The sequence below is a fragment of the Lemur catta genome, chromosome 3, assembly GCF_020740605.2.
Source record: "Lemur catta isolate mLemCat1 chromosome 3, mLemCat1.pri, whole genome shotgun sequence".
Taxonomy (NCBI): Eukaryota; Metazoa; Chordata; class Mammalia; order Primates; family Lemuridae; genus Lemur; species Lemur catta.
Genome location: NC_059130.1, coordinates 39,406,163 through 39,427,244, shown reverse-complemented (window position 1 = coordinate 39,427,244; position 21,082 = coordinate 39,406,163). Strand labels below are relative to the sequence as shown.

The following is a 21,082-nucleotide window of genomic DNA, read 5'->3' as shown; positions in this document are numbered from 1 at the left end:
AAATGACAACAAAAGATTTAAAATATTACATAGACTTACTTGATAAAGCAGTGGCAGGGTTTGAGAGGACTGACCACAATTTTGAAAGAAGCTCTACTGTGGGTGAAATGCTATCAAGAAGCATTGCATGCTACAGAGAAGAGTCAATCCGTGTGACAAACTTCACTGATGTGTTACTTTAAGAAATTGCCACAGCCACTCCAGCCTGCGTGACAACCATCCTGATCATTCAGCAGCCATCAACGTCGGGACAAGACCCTCCACTAGCAAAAAGATTACGACTTACTGAAGGCACAGGTTAGGTTGTGTGGTTTTTTTTTTTGTTTTTTTTTTTTTTTTAGCAATAAAGTGTTTTTTATTATAATTAAGGTGTGTACATTGTTGTTTTCGGCATAGTGGTAGTGCACACTTTTAATAAAGTACAGTATAGTGTAAATATAACTTTTTATGCACTGGGAAACCCCAAAGTTTGTGTGACTCATTTTATTGCAGTATTCACTTTATTTTGATGGTCTGGAAGTGAACCTGTAGTATTTCCCAGGTACGTCTGTACATGAAAAGAAGTGTTTTACTGCTTCTATCAATTAGCAATTCACTTTCTTTTTCATTTTTTTCTATTGGGTTTTCTATCTTGCATGTTGTTTTATAGGAATTGTTTGTATTATGATGGGATAGGAGGTATCAACCATCCCAGAAGGAGCTTCAACCCATTTGTTAGTTCCTCTCTCTCTTTGATGATGTCATTGTGTCAGTGGGTCCATAAGCTGTTTTGGGAGGTAAGAAGTGTTGGCCCAGAGGTGGAGTACAGGGAACACTTGTACACTGTTGGTCGAAATATAAAATGGTATGACCATTACAGAAAAACAGTATGGACGTTCCTCAAAAAATTAAAAATAGAACTACTATATCCAACAATTTCAAATCTTGGTATGTATCCAAAGAAAATGAAATCAGTATTTCAAAGAGATATCTGCATTCCCATGTTCACTGCAGCACTAGTCATATCAGCCAAGATAAGACATCAACCTAAGTACCCAAATAACTGTTGACAGATAATGGACAAAGAAAATATGAATTGTGTGTGTGCATATATATGTATACATACAGATACATATATTATACACACACAATGTAATATTCAGTGTCTTAGTCTTTCTGTGCTGCTGTAACAAAATACATGGGCCTGGATAATTTATAAATAATAGAAATTTATTTCTTACAGTTCTAGATGCTGGTCCAAGGAATTGCCAGGTTTGGTGTCTGGTGAGGGCCCAGTCTCTGCTTCCAAGGTAGTGCTCTGAACGCTGTGTCCTCACAAAGCAGAAGGTGGAAAGGCAAGAAAGGGATAAATGCTGTGTCCTCACATGGCAAAATAGTGGAAGAGAGGACACCTACTCCCTCAAGCCCTTTTTCAAGGGCCCTAATCCCATCTGTGGGGGCTCTGTCCTCACAATTTAATTATCTCCTAAAAGCTGGACCTCTTACATAAATCACAATAGAACAGAAAACTAAAAGAAGAGGTTAGAAGCATGAGAATAGATTTAAGAAATAAGGCCGGGTGCAGTGGCTCATGCCTGTAAATCTAGCACTCTGGGAAGCCAGGGTGGGAGGATCACTAGAGCTCAGGAATTCAAGACCAGCCTGTGCAAGAGTGAGACCCCATCTCTTAAAAAAAATAAAATAAAACAAAACTACAAAGAAATAAACGGGAATACAATTCCCTATATAATAAGATATAAGATGTCATCAATAGCAAGATGCAATATTATATATCACCAAAAGAGAAATAATTCTGCTAATTAAATATATCAGTTAAGAATTTTATTTTATGCTTTTCCAAAAAGCGCTTAAGACTTAAATTTATCATATATCACTCTTGTGAATATATACATATGGAAATAAAATTAGGGTTTTCCTACAAATTCTCATTTTTCAGTGTTTAACTTTTCTGAATCACTTTTTGACTAAGTCACTGATATCCAGATTTTTTCCACATAATACTTCCCATTACTTTTGTGATGCAGCATTTATTAAGAGAATCTATAATAAAACTAAAAGCCATGGGTACTGGCATCTTTTAAGCCAGCCTTACATTTAGCCAGCTAACATATATCTAACTCCAGCTTTGGGAATGTTGCTTAACACATCCAATTTGTCACATCCTAGAATATCCTCTGCCCCTCACCCTCACATACAATTAGTTCACAGGAAATAAGACAGTAATTCACAATTGTCTTGAAGAGGCTTTCATTCAATCTGCTGAAATCTGAGTAGTACCTCCATGATAAGATTAGTGTCCCTGTAGGAAAAGACTAGAGTTTACTCTCTTGAAGGCAGCTATCTAAAAGCCAGAAAACAGGCCCTCATCAGACAATGCATCTGCTAATGCCTAATCACAGACTCCAGAACTGTGAGAATTAAATGTTTTTCAATTTAAGCCACCCAGACACTCTATGGCATTTTTATAAAAGCACCTGAACTAAGACTATGTTCTAATTTGTGATTGAATACAAGACAATCACTGAAGGGTGTGATGGTGCTAGAATGTTCTGGGGGACTGAACTCTCAAAATTAATAAACTAAAGCATGCATCAAAATAAATAAAAGCCCAGCAATGGGGAGGAACCAGCCTAACAAACACCAAGTAACAAGCATAGTAGTCTCACACCAGAGAAGGGGCAAGAACATGGATTTACCCCTTCTGAAATGCAACCATGAATCTGAAAACTGAGAATAGAATACGAACAGTGAAGAAAAGCTCTCTGGTGCCCCAAACCTCACGCCAGGGATCAAGACAACACTGGTGGAAATTGAAGCCTATGGTACTTGGAAATTAAGTATAGCAACAACAAAATTCAAACTCAGCCGAACCCCTAACTAGACTGACTCACTCTCCACATTAACATTCTAACCAAAGAAGTGTGATCATTTCCAGGCATAAACACTATATACCTAGTCTCCACTGTCAAACATGCAATTTCTAATATGACATACACATAAAAGCAAGATTAAACAGCCCCTTGCCAAGAGCCAAAGCAGTCAACAAGACTCAAGAGGAAATTCAAATTATGAGACTATGAAACAAGAACTTTAAAGTAACTACAATTAGCATGTTAGGGGATACAGTGGAAAAGATGAACAATATGCATGAAAAGACAGAGAATTTCAAAAAAGACATGGAAACTAAAAGAGGAAGCAAAATGGAATTGCTAGAAATTTTAAAACAGAATATCAGAGACAAAGAATTATTTTGATGGGCTCATCAATATACAAAACACAAGTTAGAGAAAGAAGCAGTAAATTTGAAGCTGGGTCAACAGAAATGTTCCAAAACATAAGAGAAAACAGAACAGAGCATTCAAGAGCTATGGCACAATATCAAATATTCTAAGATATGTGTGATTGAGTTCATAGAAGGAAAAGACAGAGAATAAGTCAGAAGAAATATGTAAAAAGATAGTAACTGAAATTTTTTTTTAAATAACAGAAAACATCAAAGAAGCTCAGAAAACACCAAGCAGGATTTACAAAAAAACAAAAACTCCCTAACACATACAATGCACTTAAACTGCTAAAACCAAAAATAAAGGCAAAATCTTGAAGGCAGTCCCACAAGATACATTACATATAGGGAATAAAAATAAAAACTTAGACTTCTCACCAAAAACTATGCTAGCCGGAAGACAATGGAGTGACTTCTTTTAAATACTAAAAGGAATAACTTTCAACTCAAAATTTTATACTCAGCAAAAATCTTTCAAAATGAAGGCAAAATAAACTAAATTTCAAACAAACATGAACTTAAGATAATTCACCGCACACAGACCTGCAGTACAAAATATATAAATGTAAGTTCTGCAGGCAGAAGGAATATAGACAGCAACAAGGATGTACACAAATAGAGCTCTAAAAATAGTAATGATAAACATAAATGAAAGAAATAAAGAAAATGATAGAAGCCAGACGTCGTGGCATACAACTATAATCCCAGCTACTTAGAAGACTGAGGTGGGAGGATTGCTTTAGCCTAGAAAGTGGAGAAACACATCTCAATTAGAAAACCTTAAGAACCTCTGGTTGGAAGAAACAATTATGTTAAAAGAGAGGTTAAAAAAAAAAAAAAGAAACCTCAGAATCAGGAGGAAAAAAAAAAGGAACACAAGAATAAGCATAACTGATAATGATTCAAGAAGAAAAAAAAAGGCCACTGACTTTGCAACCCCCACCAAAGAACTTTAAATACAATAAAAAATTGACAATAGTACTATATAATATTAGTACTATTACAGGTTGAACATTCCTTATCTGAAATGGTTGAGACCAGCAAGTGTTTCAGATTGGCATTTTTTTCAGATTTTGAAATATGTGTGCATTCACATACTTACCTATTCAGTATCCCTAATCTGAAAATCCAAAATCTAAAATGCTTCAAGGTGCATTTACTTTTGAGCATCATGTCAACGCTCAAAAAGCTTCAGATTTTGGAGAAGTTTGGAGTTCAGATTTTCAGATTAGGTATACTCGACCTGTATTAGTAGAGATTATTTTGAATATTATCTGTCATTGTTTATTAAAATAGTATTTTTCAAACAATTACACACTGTGAAGATGTTTTTATATCAATTGCCAAATCTAAGGGCAGATATACTCTACAACCTCAAGCTTGCCAAAAGGTAATCTATGTCATTTGGGACATTAAAGAAAAAACACTACAGAACAGATCCAAATACAGAAAATTACCTCAAAAATTCTAATATTTTATTATACATTTATAAGATACATCATCTCAGTTAATCAAGGGTCATATTGCAAGTAGTTTGACCCAGCTAACATCTTTAATCAGTCCCCTATCTGTGATCTCCCTAACTTGTAGATGCATTACTTCTTTCAAAAGCAGCATCCAAACTTATTAAGTAAATTTAGTAAGTACTTACAAAGTATCATCTTAGAACTTTCCAATAAAGTACTATGTATATAGTTCAACCCACGTATATTTGGGTATAAACACTAATTCCATTATGCTTTCATAAAATTGTTTCAACTGTCTCATAATAGTATTGGTTCCAGCTAACAAAAAAATTCAATCTTATAAAGGTTAAGTACTAAAAAAACACTAACATTACCAAGATAATCAGAGCCAGGCACAATCTAGTCATTTAGGTAAACATGGCGTAGTTACATCTTCCCTAAACAGAGTCACAGAACCACTTTCATATTTTGGTACTAAATGCCAAACCCTAGCAACAAATACCGCTTTACTTTTTGGTGATTTTATAAATTGCAATGCCTTTTTACATGCATTACATGCATTATATAAACCTCACAATCCTATAGAATAATACTATATCCCAATTTATAAATAAAGAAACAGAGTCCAAGACAGTAAATTATTTGCCCAAAGTTAAACCTCAAGGTCTGAAATTCCAAGTCCAGTGCCCTAAGCACATTGTTTTGATTTCAGAAGACTAAAATAATAATAATATGCATCATTGTGACTATGAAAATGAAAAACCACAATTATCAGCAATCAGAAGACCTTAGAAAAATTATTTTAAATATGCTCACATTTATATACATCCTTTAAGAAAGAAAGACAATCAGCAGAAAGGCCATGGGAAGATTTCTTTTTTCCCCTCAAAATTTCCAAAACTTGAAATTTCTCTGGCTTCCTCTTTCCCTTTACAGTACCAGCACCAAGTGGATTCAAGACCGAAAGAAACAGAAATGAGTGAAAAGGAAAAAAATAAAGCTCACGTCCTTTTTATATCTACAGTGATAACACTAGATTCCCCAGCAGCAGTCTTCACAGGTGACAGTTAGTTCCAGTCTCTGTCCCATCATGCCATTCCTTCCTTGTTCCATTTGCTATGATTAAAAAGTCCTAAAAAACTTAAACCTCCCTTTTTTCAAAAGTAGAGATTAAGCTTATTTGATATTTTGTAAAGAGATTTCTCCCTTATCCATCACCTCCACCAAGACCATTGTTTAACACTGTCTCAGGTCACAGGCTCTATGAATAAAGAGAGAAGAGGTAAGGAAGAAAAGGAATAAAGACAATCTTTTCAGACTCTGAAATTTAACAACAAAATCTTTAAAAACAAAGGATTCAAAAAGCTATGTGCTAGCTTCAGGGTCAGAACTTCAAAAAGGATGAGACCACAATGGGCCAGTAAACAAAGAACACCATGATTAACACAACATGTAATAGTCGTGAAAAGATAAGCAGATGAGCCAATCTCTGGTATCCATAAAGAGAGATTATATCGGGGTACAAAATATGGCCAAGAAGTATCTACTGATTGCTTCCAGCATGAAAATAACCCCAGTACACTGTCAATCTCTTCCTGGACCTCGTTTCATTCACACATTCCCAAGGGTCCTCCCCAAAGACAGAATCAATTCTAACCACCACCAAAGGTTTCGAGTTGAAGAAAATTTTAATTAGGCTTCTGTTGTTAAAGTTAGGTACAGGTGAAGCAATTAGGAGAATTCTCTCATAACAAACCACAAGTAATAACAGCACCAGGCCTCAAACACAGAATCTGGAGTACTGGATTCAAGGTGGACCTGGAGACTTCCAGTGTAGGATTATGGAACACAGATTTTCACTATCATTCTACCATTAATGTAACTAAGTTTCTTTTTCTCCTTTACAAAGCTATCAGCTTACTATTGTATATATTTATGGCCACTCCAGCACCAACACTACACCAAAAACTTTAGGCCAACTCAGGTATTTCTTTTTTTTATTTCAAATTCCTCAGACAGAAAATATAATTGGCTACATCTCTCCCTAAGCAAAAAAAAAAAAAAAAAGAAGAAGAAGAAGAAAATATATATAATTGGCCCAAAATATCTTTCAAGCCAATTCCAATAAGATGTAATCGTTATGTTTTGGTCACACTTCAGAAGAGCACACAATCACAGGCCAATCAACTGGAGAAGATACCAAGTTCACATAGAAGAAAAACAGATGCCGACACAGGAGGGGCTTTAAAACAGAAAGTATGAACGGGAGCGGAACCATATCTAATGCATCTCATTAGACAGCACCCCCATGCCATTATTTACGGATGAAGGAAATTCCCAAAATGCACTCGAGATGTGTTCTTCGTAACTCTACCTGGATTTTTAAAATTAACTTTTTTAAAAAGTTGTTTCAGTAGTTAAGTTTTATTCCACAAATACAATGCTGAGTTTAAAATACCAATTAAATTTGTCTTCTACTCTTTAAATGAAAACCCAAACACTATATATAACATACTTGAACAGAAAATGCATACTTCTACCGAAGATGCACTGAACCAAACAGTGAAAATCTGAACCACAACTTTTCCCTTGACTTTCCTTTAGCTACCAAGAAACATACTGTTGTCTGACTCAATTATTAAAGATGAAAGCATAATCTTTACAAAGTAATATAGGTATGGTCATTAAGCAGTTGAAAAGATGCTGAAGATCACTAGTAAATAGCGGAATGCAAATAAAAACCATAATGAAATACCACTTCATACCCACTAGGTTGGCTATAATCAAAAAAAAAAAAAAGAAAAGAATGAATCTTTATATATTGATAGTAGGAAATGTAAAATAGTGTAACCACTGTTGAAAAGAGTTTGGCAGTTCCTCAGAAAGTGAAACACAGAATACGTCCTAGCAATTACATTCCTAAGTAAATACCCCAGAAAAGAGAAAACATGTTCAAAATTCATACATGAATGTTCATAGAAACATTATTCATAATAGACAATAAGTGGAAACAGCCCAAATGTCCATCAACTGATAAATGCTTTTTTAAATGTGATCTATCCATACAATGGAATATTATTTAGCCACAAAAAAATAAAGTACTGATACATGTTACAATATGGATGAACCTCAGAAATACTGTGTTAAGTGTAAGAAGCCAGGTCACAAAAGACGATGTATCATATGATTCCATTTGTATGAAATGTCTAGAACAGGCAAATACATAAAGACAGAAAGTAAATTAGTGATCACCAAGGGAAGAGGAGAGTGACTGCTTAATGGGTATATGGTTTCTCTTTGGGCTGACAAAAATATTCTATAATTAGACATTAATGATGGCTGCACAGCACTGTGACTGTACTAAAACCCACAGAATTGTACACTTTAAAATGGTTAAAATGCTTTCGGCCAGAGTTGCCATCTTCCAGCAATTTGCCAAAATGACAAACACAAAGGGAAAGAGGAGAGGCGCCCAATACATGTTCTCCAGGCCTTTTAGAGTTGTTCCTTTGGCCACATACATGCAAATCTACAAGAAAGGTGATATTGTAGACATTAAGGGAATGGGTACTGTTCAAAAAGGCACGCCCCACAAATGTTACCATGGCAAAACTGGAAGAGTCTACAATGTTACCCAGCATGCTATTGGAATTGTTGTAAACAAACAAGCTAAGGGCAAGATTCTTGCCAAGAGGATTAATGTGAGTATGAAGCACATTAGCTTCCTGAAATGTGTGAAGGAAAATGATAAGAAAAAGAAGGAAGCCAAAGAGCAAAGTATCTGGGTTCAACTGAAGTTCCAGCCTGCTCCACCCAGAGAAGCACACTTTGTGAGAAGCAGTGGAAAAGAGCCTGAGCTGCTGGAACCTATTCCCTATGAATTTATGGCATAATAGGTGTAGCACACATTGTGAGAAGCAATAGAAAGGAGAGTGAAGTGCTGGGACCTGCTCCCTATGAATTCATGGCATAATAGGTACAGCACACATTGTGAGATGCGATGGAAAGGAGCCTGAGCTGCTGGAACCTATTTCCTATGAATTCATAGCATAAGCAATGTAAAATATAAAAGGCTTCCAGACTGTAAAAATGTTTTTCTTCATTGTATACAAGTGTGGTGTCCCCTTCCTCAAAGAAATACTTAAAGCAAATTTTAATTGTGTCCTAAAAAAATAAATAAAATAAAATAAAATGGTTAAAATGGCAAATTTTATGTTGTGTGAATTTTATCTCTATTTCCTAAATGAAAGGAATAAAGAGCTAACACTTCTGGCTATGAGGCAGTAACAGAATGGATCCTATAGAATGGAAGCATGCACTACTGCAAAACTCTTACCTTGTATATGAACTGATATAATGTTACTTGAAGATAGAATGTGAAAAGTTAAAAAAATGAGTATTGTAAACCTCAGAACAAGCACTCCCCCCTAAACACACACTATCACTAATAACCCAATAGTGGAAATAAAATTGAAAGATTAAAAATATCCAATTAATCCAAAAGAGAACAGGAAAGGATGGGAAAAAAAGAAAAACGGGATAGAAGGGACAAATAGACAACAAAGAACAAACAGGACAGCACACACAAAACCAAGAACACCATAGTTATGTTAAAATGAAAACCGTCCAACCAATCCAATTAAAAGGCAGATTATCAGCTTAAATAAAAAGGAAGACTCAACCATACACTCTCTACAAGAAATCTACTTTAAATATTAAAACACAGACAAAATAGAAGTGAAAGATTTAAAAAATACCATGTAAACACGTAATAAAAAGAATGCTGAAGAGGCTATATTAACATTAGACTAAGCAGATTTCAGAACAAGGAATATTACCCAGAATAAAGAGTGACATTTCAAAACAAAAAGGGATCAATTCACCAACTCTAAATATGTGTGAGCTTCAAAATACACAAAGCACAAGCTAACAAACCTAAAAGGAGGCATACCAAAATCTACAATTATAGTTAGTTAAGGACTTAATCAATAATTGATAGTACAAGTATACAAAAAATCAAGACGGGTATACAGAACTTAAATAAAATATCAATCAACTTGACTATTTGACATTTATAGAATATTCCAGCCTGCACACAGAATACTCATTTTTTTCAAGTGCATACTGACCATTAGCCAAGCCAAAGCTTATGGTAGACCATGAAATAAGTCTCAGAAAATTTAACAGGTCTGAAGTCATACAAAGTATATATTATCTGAACAAAACTAAACTGTATTGGAGATCAGCAACAGAACACTATCCAGAAAATTCTCATTTGGAAATTAAACAACACACTTCTAAATAATTCATGGTTCAAATAAGAAATCAAAAGGCAAATGGGAAAGTATTTTAAATTCAATGAAAATTAAACGATACAGCTAAAGTAGGGATTAGAAAGGGGAACTGATAGGATTAAATGTTTTTATTAGAAAAGAAGGCCAAAAATCAACAGTCTAAGCTTTCATATTAAGAAATCAGAAAAAGAAAAAATGAAACTCCAAGTATACAGAAAAAAAGAAATAAAAAAGTAAAACAGAAAATTGGTGGCATAGAAAATGAACAAACTATACAGAAAATCAATAATACCAAATCTGGTTATTTGAAAAAATTAATAGAATTGACAATTCTTTAGCTTAACTGTTCAAGGAAAAAAAGAAAGACAGCAACACAAATTAGCAGTATCAGAAACAAAAGGTGCGACATCTTTCCAAATCCTCGACATTAAAAAAATAAGGTAATATTATAAACTTTATGTCAATAAATTTAGTAACTTGGGTGAAATGGACAAATCTCTTAAACTACTAAAGCTCAAGAAATATAGAACTTGAATAGGTCTTTCTCTATTAAAGAAACTGAATTAGTAATTAAAAACCTTCCCACAAAAACTATGGCTTCACTGATAAATTCTACGAACCACTTAAGGAAGAATGCCAATTTCACACAAACTCTTTCACCTCCTTTTAAAAGCCAGCATTACCCTACCATGAGTTATGGGCTAAATTGTATTTCTATCCCTCCCAAAAGAAACCCCCCCTTTTTTTTCCTTTTTTTATATTCAGGCCACATTCCACAGCAGAAAATCCCTTTGTTGAAGTCCTAACTCCCACTGTCTTAGAATGTGACTACATATGGAGATTAGATCTTTATTTTTTTTTTTTTTTTTTTTTTTTGAGACAGAGTCTCACTTTCTTGCCCGGGCTAGAGTGAGTGCCGTGGCATCAGCCTAGCTCACAGCAACCTCAGACTCCTGGGCTTAAGCGATCCTACTGCCTCAGCCTCCCGAGTAGCTGGGACTACAGGCATGAGCCACCATGCCCGGCTAATTTTTTTTTTTTTTTGTATATATATTTTTAGTTGGCCAGATAATTTCTTTCTATTTTTAGTAGAGATGGGGTCTCACTCTTGCTCAGGCTGGTCTCGAACTCCTGACCTCGAGCGATCCACCCGCCTCGGCCTCCCAGAGCTAGGATTACAGGCGTGAGCCACCGCGCCCGGCCGAGATTAGATCTTTAAATAAGTAATCAAGGCAAAATAAAGTCATATAGGTGGGCCCTAATTTAATATGACTGGTATCCTTATAAGAAAGATTATGCTACAACACATAGACTGAAGGGAGACCATGTGATGACACAGCAAGAAAGTGACCATCTGCAAGCCAAAAAGACAGAACTATCAAATCTGCCTACACCTTGTTTTGTACTTCCAGCCTCTAGAACTATGCTAAAATAAATTTCTGTTGTTTATACCACCTATTTTGTTATGGAAGCCTAGCAAACTAATACACTCTGATATGAAAACCAGAAAAAAATATTACAAGAAAACCACAGACCAATATCATTCATGAACAAAGAAGCAAAAAAATCCTTTTTAAAAATATAGCAAATCAAACATATCCATTAATCTATGTTTTTTAAACGGGGCATACAAATTGAAAAGAAAGTATAACTATTTACAGATAACGTGACTGTCTTCTTAGAAAATCTCTTAAGTTCTACCCAAAAATGTTAGAACTAATATATGAATTTAAAGTTTCACAAAACCAGGCATGGTAGTGTGGGCCTATAGTCCTAGCTACTTGGGTGGCTGAGGTAGGAGGACCCCTTGAGACCAGGAGTTTGTGTCCTGTCTGGGCAACATAGCAAGATCCCATCTCTTAAAAAAAAAAATTAAAATTAAAAATAAAATGTGTTCTACAGTTCTTACAATATGCAGAAAAATAAAGTTCATAAAACACAAGGTCATGAAAGAGCATCAGTCCTTCAAATAATGAGGAAAAATTAAATATCTAAAGAGAAAAAAGACTTTATAAAAAAAAATGAAAAGGAAAATACAAGGTCAATATACAAAAATAAATTGCTTACATACTAGCAACAATTAGAAATTGAAATTAAAAGAACATTTAGAACAGCATCAAAACATAATACTCAGTAGTAAATTTAACAAAATATGACGTAAAACCCAACACTGAAAAGTATAAAACACTAAGAGAAACTAAAGAAGACCTAAATAATTGGAGAAATATAGTATGTTCATAGTTCAAAAGACTCTATAATATTAAGATATCAAGTCAAATTGAGTCACAGATTCAAAGTAACCCCAATTAAAATCCTACATTCCTTTTGTAGAAATTGACAAGCTATTAATAAATCTAAAATTCATGTGGAAATGCAGAGAACTTAAATAACTAAAACAACTTTGAAATAAAGAAACAAAATTACACTCCTGTTTTCAAGACTTATCATAATGATACGGTAATCAAGACAATGTGGTAGGGATGTAGGAATTAACATACAGATCAACGGAACAGAATAAAAATTCCAGAAGTAAATTCATACATATGTGGTAAATTTTTGAGAAAGGTGCAAAGAAAATTCAATGAGCAAAGATGGTCTTTTCAACAAATGGTGCTGTGATAATCAGATATCCATTGAGGTTAGAGGAAGTCTTCAATCCTTACCACACGCTGTATAGAAAAACTAACTTGAAATTCATCATAACCATAAGAAAGGTAACTATAAATCTTCTAGAAGAAAATATAGAAGAAAATTTTTTGTAACTTCCCCTTAGTAATTTCTTAACAAGGAAACAAAACTCAGAAACAATAAAAAAATCAATCAATAAATTAGAAAATGTAGAACTTTTATACTTCAAAAAACTATTAAGAAAATGAAAAGGTAAACAACAAATTGGGAGAAAATATCACAATACACAGGTCTTTGTATAACCAGAATACATAAAGACATGCAATTTAAGAGGAAAAAATGGGCAAAAGATTAGGATAGACACTTCACAAAAGTGAAAAAGAGTAAATGAAAAAGCAAATGAAAATATGTTCAACATCATTATAAGACAATAAAATACTACTACATACCCACTGACACAACTAAAATTTAAAAGACTGAAAACACCAAGTGCTGGCAGGGATGTGAAACAAATGGAACTTTAATACATTGCTGGTAGAAATGTAAAATGGTATAGCCTCTTTAGAAATAGTTTTCCAGTTTTTTTAAACATACACTTGCCATAGAACCCAGCAATCCACTTCTAGATATTTACCCGAGATGTAAAGACATGTCTACACAAAAACCCGAATGTGAATACTTACAGCAGCTTTCTTCATAATAGCCAAAAACTACAAAAAAAGAAACAACTCACATATCTTTTAACTAGCAAATAAACAATTCATGTTATATACATATGGTGGAATACTACCAAGCAATTAAAAGAAAAAATCAGTAATATGTAATAATACATTCAACATCACTGTATCTAAAAAACATCATACCAAATGGGAGAAGTCAGACACAAAAGACTACATACTGAAGGACTCCATGAATATGAAATTTGAGGGGAGAAAAAAAAAAAAAACAGTGATAGAGCCAGTATGTCTGAATATAAATACTGTCATCACCATTATTAAATGTGTGAAATGAGACAAGTTACATAATCTCTCTGGGCCTCATTTCCTTTATCTACAAAATGGGAACTATGAGAGTACCTATACCAAACAGTTGTGAAGATTAAACAAGTAAACTAAAACCCTTAAAATAGTGCCTGGCAAATAACAGCAATTTATATTTGAGCACTTACTATGTGTGTCTATCTGGAACCAATTGTTAGTACAACACATTCAATCTTCACTTTAGGGTGGAATTGGAATTTACTCACTATAAGATATCTTAAAGAGCTCCCAAAATAGTCATCTGTAATTTACAAAGCCCACTTTTGTCTCATTATCTCTATTATAGCCAAATGCTCACCCCTGAACTGAGGGCAGAGGATTCCAATGCACTAGATTACTTGGGCCAGGATCATGTGTTCCAACTCTGAGTTTGGGAAAGGAGAGCACCCACCCCAAACCACACAGACTAGAAAAAAGCATGGATCCCCAACGGTTACACCAGAAATAGAATAAACAGAAATCAGATCACCTACTGCAATCCACCCTTCACTCTATGTATGCATTGATAGAAACAGACAAAATCAGTTCATGAAATTGTGAAAAATGAAAGAACTTATACTTGAGGATATGAAAAGAAAACATGTTACTGTCAATGAAAATATTATTTGAGAAGGTACGGATCTATATGACTAGAACCTGGCACATACATATTAATATATGAAGAACGACAGAGCAAAAAAAAGCATGGTGGAAGGAAATGGGGGTGGGGAAACACCAACAGGTACCAGGTCAAGAATTTAAGAAGCATTTTATATTAATTTTTTTAAGAGATGGGCTCTTGCTATGTTGCCCAGGCTGGACTTGAACTCCAGGTTAAAGTGATCCTCCTGCCTCAGCCTCCAAGTAGCTGGGACTACAGGCATGCAACACTGCACCCAGCTTAAAAAGCATTTTATTTTGTAAACAGGTTGAATATCCCCAATTTGAAAATTCGAAATCCCAAATGCTCCAAAATCCATAACTTTTTAAGTGCTGGCATGACACTCAAAGGAAGTGCTCATTGGAGCATTCTGAATTTCAGATTTTCAGATTAAAGATGCTAAGGGTAATTCAAATATTGTAAAATTCAAAAAAATCTGAAATTTCCTGTTCCCAGGTGTTGGATAAAGGATACTCAACCTGTAAATTTTACTAAGAAAGAGAAGACTGGCTAATTTCACTATCAAAAAAGCCTTTCCCCCCAATCTGTGGAAGTTTTCTGAGGAAAAGGGTAGGTTAAAATAATTACATAAAACAGAAAAAAATCACTGTCAAGAACAAACATATAAAACATACATATACAAGGAGGAAAAGTCAGCAACCAGGTTTAAGGTTGCAGTTACTTTGATAGCAATTCTTAGATGGAATATGATCCCTATGTAATGTTGGTTCATTATCAGGAAAGGTACAAAGTCTTATAAAAGGAAAAGATTACTAATCAACACATCCTTTAATAAAAGGCCAATTAAATCTTCCACTTATTTTCCTAACTATCAAAGATGCAATTATATCCCATAATTGAGTGACTTTCACAATTTTTTAACCCTGACACCCAGTAAGAAATATGTTGCACATCCGCTATACATACACACGTAACCAAAAGTTTTATCAAACGTTATTATCTTTATTATGACAGGTTCTATGATATCTCCTATTTCACTTTTTAATAGTTTGAAAAACATAGTTATAGTAACAAGAATGGTCAACACCTTTCATCTTTAGTGCTAAATGTGATTAATAGGTAATGGCTATATAAAGTGCCATGTTAAGGACTTTCAGACAACATCTAAATTCATTCGAGTATTTAATATCTGCCATAGTACTAAGAAAAGGGAATGGTACTAACATCTGCCATGGTACTAAGAGATGCAATGATGCCAGGTTATATATTAAAATCAAGTGGTTCAAAGTGTGTCTTTGCATTAAATCATGAGCTCCTTAAGAATAAAGAGTCTGTCTTAGTTTGACACAAAATAGGCAGTCACATATTTATTCAACAGATCTATTTAATCTAGTAGATCCTATTTTCTGTCGAGCAAATGATTAAAAGTTAACCTTCCCACAAGGAGCTTACTATCAACTTGCAAACACATATTAATGTTTCTGCTACAACTTGGAAAATAACTGGAACTTGCAGAAGTAGAAAAGGTCATTTCAGATAGTTGGCAGTAATAGAGAGGCAGCAGTTATGTTACACAATAAAAGAAAGTCATATTAAAAGACAGAAAATCAACTTCCAAATACAGGCTAGATTCATAGTTTAATTAAACGGGCCAAATATGAAAAATTCGAAAAACAATCAAAGTAACAAAAACTTCCTTTCAATGTTGAAGATTTATCCAATGTCTAGTAAATACTACTCTCTCCTGTACCACAGATTCTCCATCAATAAAACAGTTAAAATTATCTGCAATTTGATATTTTCAATCCTTTGTATGAAGTAAAATATTAAAATGCAAACTATAAATCCCTAAAATGTTTATCCACTCTGCAATTAAATATAAACTTACTTTCAAATATGACTTAAGTCAAGAGAGGCCAATATGTGTTACTGAAATTAGGTATGTGACTATTTAAATCAATTGTTCTTAAGGAGGGGAGGAGGCCATATCCTTATTACCAGGTGAGCATTTGTAAACTACACTGCCCACCCCAGCCTCGAATTCTGGTATGTACCCTTGGGATGTGGGCAGGCAGGGAAAGGGAGAGGTTAGGGATAAAACATTCACCTCATGTGATTATGAAACACATGTACTTACAGATCTGAAATTTTCTAACTGCAAACAAAGAAAGCAGTAAGTTGAGAATCTGGAGATCTGAGTTCTCATTTTTGTCCTTAGTTGCCTAATCCGAAACAAAATTACTTCTCTGTGCCTCAATGGGAATATAATTATATTAGTATATTAAAATAACATAAAATGTGAAGTATAAGCATACCTTTAAAAATGTCCTGTAGATAAATAAGGAATTATCATCATTATTTGAGGCCCAAGTTATTTGAACTTGAGCCTCAATCAGCTATAAAAGCATAGAGTAATTTGACTTTGAGGCATACAAAACAAGACCAACCACCCAGAACCAATCAGAAATGAAAAGGATTCCTTGGGCCTTGCCTAATCCATGTCTTCTACCCCAATTCGCCAAAATCAAACCAGGCTTGAGTCTTCAAAACAGACTGTCATTAATTAATTCTCCTGAATATTCAATCTTACCAGAAAAAGAAATAATGGACTAATGAGATTCTTAGACAGAAAAGTGAAACACTTAGAATGTTTAACTAAAAATTTTCATTAGATACTTCACACTAGAATATAAAAAACAATTCAAGCAACATGGTTAGGACTCACACCACACTGATTTTTTTTTTAGAGACGGTCTCACTCTGTCACCCAGGCTGGTTTGCAGTGGCACAATCAAAGCTCACTACAACCTTGAACTCCTGGGCTCAGGCCATCCTCCCACTTCAGCCTCCCAAGTTGCTCGGACTACAGACACGAGCCACCACTCCTACCTTGAAATTTTTAAAAATTAAGTGATGAACTAATAAAAATTTTAATAATCTTACTCCTAAACATAGAATCAGTGTCTGCAATTCTCTGTAACAGCCTATGGTACGCTGAAATTCAAAAGGTGCCTGGCAGACAGTGAATATCAAATATCTGTGGAGTGACTGAATGATTCTCTTATTTCTCACATCTTTTACACTATTTTAGTGTACCCAAAGGGATGCTAGCACGTTTGTTTTCTTCAAATGTACTAAAAGTTGATATGCAAACAGTAGCTAAAAAGACAAGTAAATTCTGCAAACCCCCACTTTGTTCTATTACCTTCTACCATATCACGTGGCACTCTCAACTCTGTAGAAGTGCAAACTCCTATCAGGCCCAACCATAAACTGCTTAATTTATAAACAATCACAATTACAGCCCAAAAGTTTTGATGAAAAATAAATTCTGAATTCAGAACAAACACAAAAGCAGAAATATGAATAAAGACATCATTATTTTTCTGCAAGAACTAGCAATTGTAATTCTAATCAATAACTTTCCTAATAGTTTCAACTTCTAACCCTATCATATTTACTAACACCAACTCAGACCATCTTCAAGCCTAAAGTGAATCAACTTCCCTCATAATGACTGTGCAAGCCAACTTCCCACATCACTGATATTCCAACTGTATCAAAAATTTCCTCCAGAGTAAAAGCACAAAACACCACCAGTTCATAACCACCTAAAAAACAATTACTCTCTCATAATCCTACCAACAATATCTAAAATCCAATGGAAATCTCATAACACTCACAGCAAGGCAACTGACACCACCTTTCACTTACTTTGACTAACCTTTCTATGTCAAATATCATGACTGAATACTACTCTTCATCATTCAAGATGCCAACTTTGATGACAAAATGTCTATACCTAGCATTTCTCAAGTCAGAAGAAGTTCGAGTATACTCTGTTACAGTGCAGTACAGTTACATCTGACATAAGAGTGATACTTAATAAATGCGGTTCCCTCTTTCAAGATACTTAGTGGAGAAGTGGAATTTTTTTGTGAACAGACTGACTTCAGTAGCCTCAACAGCAGACTTATAAGCGGCCTACCCTTTTAAATGGAAGAAGAGAAACATTTATACACACCATGACGGGTGCTTACATTAAAAACTACTTCTGAAAACATCTATACCCATGTTTCATCATCTACTATACTATAAATAAGCAAATTTTGACAACAACTCCACCCCTTTGAATCTCAGGAAGCTTATTCCACTCCCTTTACAAATTTAATTCACCTCAACAACTGCTCCGGACAGATCAGGTACCTAATTCATCAGACAGCCAAAAAATTCGGGACACAACCTCCTTGCCCAACTTTCTCCTTTTATCCAAAACCGTTTACTCGACCTTCCACCTCCTCCCCTCATTTATTATTCCCTAAACTCCCCCCACTTCCTCCTCACCAGCACTTATCTCTTGATTATCCCCACCCCGCCCTGAGACCCCGACATTCCCCCACCCCACCAACCAGGAGCCTGAAGGTTCTCCAAACGCTGGAATCCCTCTGCAGACACCACCACAGTACCAGTCTCCCAAGCTCTCCAACAGGCCACCCTCACGCCGGACCCCACCAGCCTAAGCAGCAGAAACTCATAACGTAGCGAGGAGGAGACCGCTCTTCAAACCTACCATACGAAGTCGTTGCTTTTGTCCTCATAGGAGTTGATAAGCCCGTTGCACAGGGGGGCGAGCAGAGGTCGCTTCCTGCTGCCGCTGCCTACACTGGAGCTGCTCCCTCCTACGCCGGCGCTGGGCCTGGCCGCGCAGCTGAGCCGGGACAGGCCCGCGGACACCGCCCCGCCGCCGCTGCCCGACACGGCGGCCGCCACCAACACAGGCCGCACCGGGGCCCCGACGCTGCCCGAGCCCGCTGCCTGGGCCGCCCCGCCGGACACCAGCGCCGCCGCCGAAGCCGCCACGGAAGGGGGCGACGGGGAAGACGATAAGGACGAGGAGGCGGAAGTCACCGAGGAGGCCGCCGAGGAGCCAGGGCTCGTCCCAGCGGAGCCCGACCCGGCCTGGCGGCTACCAGACATTGTGATTCCCTCCCCTCCGACCGGGCGCTCGGAGGAGAGGGACCGCAACCGCGACCCTCCGCCGCCTCCCCTCCCTTCCACCTCAGTGCATCCTGAGGACGCCGCCGCGCCGGGAGGTGGGGCTGAGGAACAATAAAGTTGGTTTTTTTAGGAAAACCACACAACAGCGTCCGACGAGAGGGGGCGGAGGAAACTAAAAGAGCAGAGTACAAGCCACTACCGCTGTCGAGGCCGCCGCCACCGCGGCCTCCGCCACAGCCAACCCCGGCGCGCCGAGACGGGTCGTGCGCGCGCGAGCGGCGGAAGGGGCGGGAGCGGCGGGGGATACAACTGCGGACGCAGCCAGGCGGCGCTCCGACACGCACGGCGCGCCGGCGGCGGCGGCGGCGGCGGCGGCGGCGGGGGTGGCGGCGGCTGTTTGGCGCCGGCAGTCTCCCGGTCCAAGGCTGTTCTCGTTCGTGACGTACCAGAGGGCAGGTCGTCTTAGCGGAGTGAAAGGATAGAGGAGGGTGGAACGAATGGGAGGTATGGTGAGTGGTTTGAAGGATAGGGGTGTAGAGGGGCGGAGAAGAGTACTCAAAAAGTGACTGCGCACGCGCGCCTCAAGCGCGGACGCTCGCGGGTTACCCAGGGCATCCGCCCCAGGCCGAGAGGAGCCGCGCGGACGCGGAGTTGCCGTGTTACGCATGCGTGCGCGCGAACCGCATTCCTGAACGGGCAGAGGGAGCCATCCCCGCCTGTGGAGGAGCAGGCGCTGTGATCCAATGGCTGGGCGCGACAGGTGCTTCTGAGTGTGGGAATGAAGGTGCTGTAAACTGGGAACACACGGAAAGAACCTAGAAGCTTGGAACAGGTGTAAAGACCAGTGCCCTGAGCCAGCGTCTCCTGGCTCTGCTGATTCTCATTCCATAGCTGTGTGAGGAATAAATTAAGAGGAAGTCAGTGAAAAGTAATTTTCAGATTTTAAACATTGTAGCAAGTGTTACCAATTTTATTAATTCAAGCATTACCTCACTTCCTGTATTTTGAAAAGTTGTTTGCCAAATTGAACATAATAATGGGAAAACAGATTATACTTAATCAGACCACAGCTCGGTTGGAACCTCGGCTTAATGTGGATCTCATATAATAATTGTAGCTTAAAACAAGGAAACGTGGCATTTAATACCACCAGAAAATATGCAGCTTCCGTTAGGCTTTTTTGGAATATTGAAAATTGATTACATGTTTTCATTTGCCACTTTGAGAATTCCTAAGATTTGGGAGGATGGACGTTAGAAACAAGGGATCTGTATGATTTTCCGTATCCTTTTCAATTCTATCGTTCTATGATTCTTAGAGGAAATGATCGCAGATTACTTTTGTCTTGAGTGTTGAAGAAGCCTATAGGAGTAACCAGGGGCTTTCCCTAGGAAAACTATTCATGGTGAGGGGGCAGGGCCAATGAAGGACTTAAATGAAGGCATGGCAACCCAGACCTAGCCATTCATCTGGGCAGTAAACTATCATAGGGCTGCCACACTCCTCAACTCTGTCTTAGCTGCTCACCCACCCTTCAATTCCCAGCATCTTGGGTTTAACTTAGGTCTCTCCTTGGAATGACATAGGAATGGGCTTATCAGATTTCCAAAAACTGACCTTATTGTAAAAATATTACCTTATCCAACCCCTTGTTTAAATTCACTTTCAGAACCCGACTAAAATGTAAAGCCTTCCTGACTGTCCTTGGCAGAGACAGTTGCACCCTCCTTTGTGCTCCTGGGATATTTTGTTTGCACTTATAACATTGTATT

The 21,082-nt window shown here is 37.0% G+C and overlaps 1 protein-coding gene across 5 annotated transcripts in view; it reads right to left on the bottom strand.

Moving 5' to 3' along the window:
- COP1 (COP1 E3 ubiquitin ligase) overlaps nt 1–19,673 on the bottom strand; it is a 245,271-nt gene extending 225,598 nt beyond the window's left edge. For 3 of the 5 annotated variants that reach the window (XM_045547296.1, XM_045547295.1, XM_045547298.1), the window contains exon 1: nt 18,883–19,582. In XM_045547296.1, the coding sequence (XP_045403252.1) occupies nt 18,883–19,289 (407 nt within the window). In that variant the 5' untranslated portion in view covers nt 19,290–19,582. Of the gene's footprint in view, nt 1–18,882 lie in introns of all 5 variants that reach the window. The other 2 variants (XM_045547294.1, XM_045547297.1) reach the window with 1 other exon arrangement.
- Between the last annotated feature and the right edge of the window lie 1,409 nt (nt 19,674–21,082).